At 41.9% G+C, this 4950-nt stretch overlaps 1 protein-coding gene across 1 annotated transcript; it reads left to right on the top strand.

Moving 5' to 3' along the window:
* The first annotated feature begins 442 nt into the window (after positions 1-442).
* LOC133288340 (uncharacterized) lies at positions 443-3665 on the top strand. Its single transcript, XM_061486068.1, has 2 exons — positions 443-1676; positions 1870-3665. Exons 1-2 carry the CDS (start codon positions 443-445, stop codon positions 3663-3665), a joined length of 3030 nt encoding a protein of 1009 aa, XP_061342052.1.
* Positions 3666-4950: the final 1285 nt, after the last annotated feature.

The raw sequence follows: 4950 nt of genomic DNA, 5'->3' as shown, positions 1-4950 counted from the left end.
AAGAATTATAAGATTGCATAATTACCTTATGTCTATTCCTATTCCTATTCCTAGATCACAAGGATTATGATAAATTATCAAGTCAAGGTTCATGCACCAACATTCCTATTGTCATACAATTCCCCAAAATCATTATGTTACAAGAAGATTGTCTAAACGTGAGAAGAGGCATTCGGTTAGATTGAATGAGTATGTAGCCTAGTCAACTACATGTATAGGCTGATTAGTGACAGGTGTCTTTTTACATTACAGGTGTATAGTTACAGAAGTTAGTGAGATTACGTGGCTCTTTCATTGATGTATAAAATAGCAACTGTTGTGAAAACAAGAATAATCTGAATAATATCATTGTGTTCTTCTTTTCTAAATCTCTTTTCTTCTCTGTTAGGTGATAACCTAAAAATTGGTGCTTTCATTCTTTGAACGCCAACTGTTCGTCAAAATGCGTGTGCAGGATCTCGCTGAGGAGTTCAATTCCTTTCAGCAACGCGTCGATACTCATTTTGATGATCATCAATCGTTGATGTCTCGCGTCGAGAACAATCAATCTAGGATTGAAACTCGTCTCGATGATTATCAAACTCAAATGAATTTGATAGTTTCTCAATTACAGCAACTCAATACTACTGTTCTGGCTTTTGATATGCGCCACCGTGAACCTTCGATACGACCTCCACCATCTCCTCCACTAAATGGTGTTCCTTCGGCTCCGTTTGAATTGCGACAACCGGATGGTGTTTCTTCGGCTCCGAATGGATCACGAGTGGATACAGATATTCGGAATTTATCACGAGCGATTCGATTGGAAATTCCTATGTTCAGTGGCGTAGATCCAAATAATTGGATTTTTCGGACTGAACTGTTCTTTGTTCTTCAACAAATTCCGGAAGAGAGTAAGGTGCCTATTGCTGGATTGCGCATGGAAGGCATGGCATCCGCGTGGTATCAGTGGATGTTCAGCAGCGGTATGCTTCGTTCGTGGGGAGAGCTATCACGTTCTTTGCGTGAGAGGTTTGGGGCCTCTACTTATACAAATTTGAAGGGGGTTCTTTCTAAATTGACCCAATCTGGATCCTTGTGTGATTACATGCAACAGTTTGAGATGTTGCTCAATCAAGTCCCTGGCCTTGATGGTGATTTGTATCTGAGTTTCTTCGTCTCGGGATTGCAACCAGAGCTCAAGAGTGCAGTTCAACTTCGTTGTCCACAGAATTTGCACCAGGCAATGCAACAAGCAATGGCCTTTGATGATCATCACTCAGAACTCCGAGCGTCTTTTGCTGTTGGGGGAAAGAAATGGGTTCCTAAAGGTCATGGTTCTTATGATAATTTGGGACCTTCTACTCGCGGTTCCTCCAATTCTACTGGTCCTCATCTTCAAGCTTCCATTCCTCAGCTTACCGGTTCTAAGCAGCCGTTAGCTTTACCTCCACCGCCGGCTATGAAGAGATTTTCACATGCAGATCTGCAAAAGAAACGCGAGTTAGGGCTCTGTTATTATTGTGAAGAGAAGTGGAATTCTAAACATGTATGCAAGAACAAGTTTTTGTTCATGGTGGGATTTGAAGACGAATTTCAGCAAGAACCAGAAGAGGAGGAGGAGATTGTTTGGCACTCTGAAGATTTGACTAAGGTACCCAGAGATGGAGCTTTACACGTGTTAGGTGGTACCACAGGTACTCGATCTTTACAATTTTTGGCTGAAATTAGGAGCTGTATCGTACCTATTTTAGTGGATTCGGGTAGCACTCATAATTTCATCAAGAAAGAGTTAGCCACTGAATTGCAGCTGCCTATGCATCGTGCCAAGAGGACACGCATTTTTTTTGGGAAATGGAGAATTCTTAGTTGCTGATCGTACTTGTTTAGATGTTTCCATTGAAATACAAGGACACTTGTTCGTTGTAAATCTATGGGTATTGGACTTACATGATCTCAAGGTTGTGCTGGGCATGCCATGGTTGGAAAGGTTGGGCAAGGTTACTCATGACTATGTGCATTTGACCATGGAGTTCATACAGGAGGGAAAGCAGATCATTCTGGAAGGACACAAGGAGCTTGCTAATTCTAAGATATCGATGGATGCTAGTGAAGCAGCCTTGGTTCACTGTTTTGCTTTAATTGAAACACAGGAGGAGCAGAATTCACTTCCAAAACCCGAGTTATTGGCTCTCAAGGATTCCATTTCTGAAGTGTTATGGTCTGTTTTGTTAGAGCATCAGCAGGTGTTCCAAATTCCTAATGAGCTTCCACCATTTAGAGGCTTGGATCATACTATCCATGTGGTTGAGGGATCAAAGCCAGTGAGTGTCAAACCTTATCGTTATGCACATCATCAGAAATCGGAAATAGAAAAGCAAGTTTCTGAGTTAATTGCTACTGGGTTTATACAGCATTCCCAAAGCCCCTACTCATCTCCGGTTCTATTAGTGCGCAAACAAGATAATACTTGGAGGATGTGTGTCGATTACCGGGCCTTGAATGCTATCACAATCAAGGATAGGTTCCCTATTCCCACAATAGATGAACTCCTTGATGAGTTGGGTGGTGCCAAAGTGTTTAGTAAGTTGGATTTGAGGGCTGGTTATCACCAAATTAGAGTCTTACCTCAAGATGTCCAGAAAACAGCCTTTAGAACTCATGAAGGTCATTATGAGTTCTTAGTCATGCCCTTTGGCTTGACCAATGCTCCTGCAACATTCCAAGCTGTCATGAACCACCTATTTAAGCCTTATTTGCGTCAGTTCATAATCGTTTTCTTTGATGACATTTTGGTGTTCAGCAAGACCATGGAAGAGCATGCTGTGCACTTGGATGTGGCCCTAGGCTGTCTTAGAATGCACAAGTTCTTTGTCAAGCTGTCTAAATGTTCAATTGGAGCAAATTCCATTGAATATCTTGGTCATATTGTATCTAATCAAGGAGTAGAGGCAGATCCGAAGAAGATTAAAGCAATGGTAGACTGGCCTTTGCCATGCAATGTGAAACAACTGAGAGGATTCTTGGGACTCACAGGATACTATCGACGTTTTGTGCGCAATTATGCAATGATAGCTACTCCACTAACTGACATATTGAGAGCATCAGCAAGATTTGAGTGGTCAGCGGAAGCTTCTCATGCATTTCAACGTCTGAAGGAGGCTATGTCAGGTATCCCTGTTTTACTTTTACCTGATTTCACCTCTTCCTTTGTAATTGAGACAAATGCTTCGACTAATGGAGTGGGTGCAGTTTTATTGCAGCAAGAAAGACCCTTATCCTTCTTCAGCAAGAAGCTAGGACCGAGAATGGCTAATGAATCCACTTATGTGAGGGAGCTTTATGCAATCACTTCTGCTGTTAAACGCTGGAGGCAATATCTCCTGGGATCTTCATTTGTAATTCGGACAGACCATAAAAGTATCAAAGAATTGCTTACTCAGACCATTCAGACCAATGAACAGCAGAAATACTTATGTAAATTGTTGGGTTATACTTTTAAAATTGAGTATAAGGCTGGCAAAGCTAACGTTGTAGCTGATGCATTGTCCCGAATGCATGAAGATGGAGCCATCAATGCTTTAGTCTCTGAACCTGTGTTTAGTGTGCTGGATGAAGTGATAAAACAGAACAAAGAGGACCCATTTTTGCTGCATCACCATCAGCAAATTGTTTTGGACCAGTGAGCCCCTCCTTACTTGACGGTGAGAAATGGTATCCTATTCCATAAGAATAGATTTTTTTTGAGTTCAACATCCTCCTTGATTCCTACAATAATTCGTGAGGCACATGGAACACCTATTGGAGGGCATGCTGGTGTCTTGCGCACCTTGTTGAGGCTATCAGCAAATTTTTATTGGAATTCCATGCGTAGGGATGTGAAGACCTATGTAAGTCAATGTATTGTTTGCCAACAAGTGAAGTATGAAGCAGCAAGGTATGGAGGTCTATTACAACCGCTACCTATTCCTGATGGCACATTTGAAGACTTGTCAATGGACTTCATTGTTGGGCTGCCATTATCAAGGGGTTATACCACCATTTTAGTCATTGTGGATCGACTCTCCAAGTTTTCATTTTTTGGTCGTTTATCCAATTCTTTCACAGCAGCTGTGGTGGCTAAATTGTTTTGTGAATTGGTGGTTCACACTCATGGATTCCCATGTTCCATAGTAACCGATAGGGATCCAATATTTGTAAGTCGGTTTTGGTCTCAATTGTTCAAATTGAGTGGTACAACCTTGCATATGAGTTCCGCTTATCATCCTCAATCCGACGGACAAACCGAAGTGACCAATAGGTACGTGGAACAATATTTACGTGCTTTTTGCCATGAGAAGCCTCATTGTTGGTCTGAGATGCTTGGTTGGGCCCAATTTCATTACAACTCCAGTGTGCACTCAAGCATTGGAATGAGCCCATATCAGGCAGCTTTTGGCAAACCTCCTCTACAAATTCCTCATTACCCTCGTGGTTTGGTGAAAACAGAGGCTGTGGAATCCATGTTAACTCAGCGTGATGAGGTTCTTTCTAGGCTGAAGTTACATTTAGAGCAGGCCAGGAACAGAATGAAGATACAGAGCGATAAAAAACGCAGAGAACATTTATTCGAGGTGGGTGATCTTGTTTGGGTGAAGTTACAACCGTATAGGCAAACATCAGTAGAGAGGAGAGCTAATCACAAGCTGTCTAAAAGGTTTTTTGGACCTTATTCCATAATCAGGAAGATCAGTGATGTTGCATATCACTTACAATTACCTCCGGAGTGTAAAGTTCATCCAACTTTCCATGTATCCCTTCTTAAGCCTTTTAGAGGAGAGGATAATGTTCAACCGATTCCTATTCCTCCATTCACTATCGCGAACAGACCTGTACAAGAGCCTTTGGCTGTGTTGGCTGCTAGGGATGTACTGGTTTTGGGTAGGCCACGAAAGGAATACTTAGTTCAATGGACAAACTCAGTTCCCGAAG

Source organism: Gastrolobium bilobum, unplaced genomic scaffold (genome assembly GCF_033153095.1).
Source record: "Gastrolobium bilobum isolate Gb01-03AN ecotype WA unplaced genomic scaffold, APGP_CSIRO_Gbil_v1 utg75712, whole genome shotgun sequence".
Taxonomy (NCBI): domain Eukaryota; kingdom Viridiplantae; phylum Streptophyta; class Magnoliopsida; order Fabales; family Fabaceae; genus Gastrolobium; species Gastrolobium bilobum.
This window is presented reverse-complemented; position numbering and strand designations above follow the sequence as displayed.

Excerpts from the sequence above, each read along its gene's own strand:
- LOC133288340 (XM_061486068.1), top strand. The coding sequence starts at position 443 with ATGCGTGTGCAGGATCTCGCTGAGGAGTTCAATTCCTTTCAGCAACGC. Across the intron at positions 1,677-1,869 it reads CGTGTTAGGTGGTACCACAG|ATGTTTCCATTGAAATACAA; the intron begins GTACTCGATCTT and ends GTACTTGTTTAG.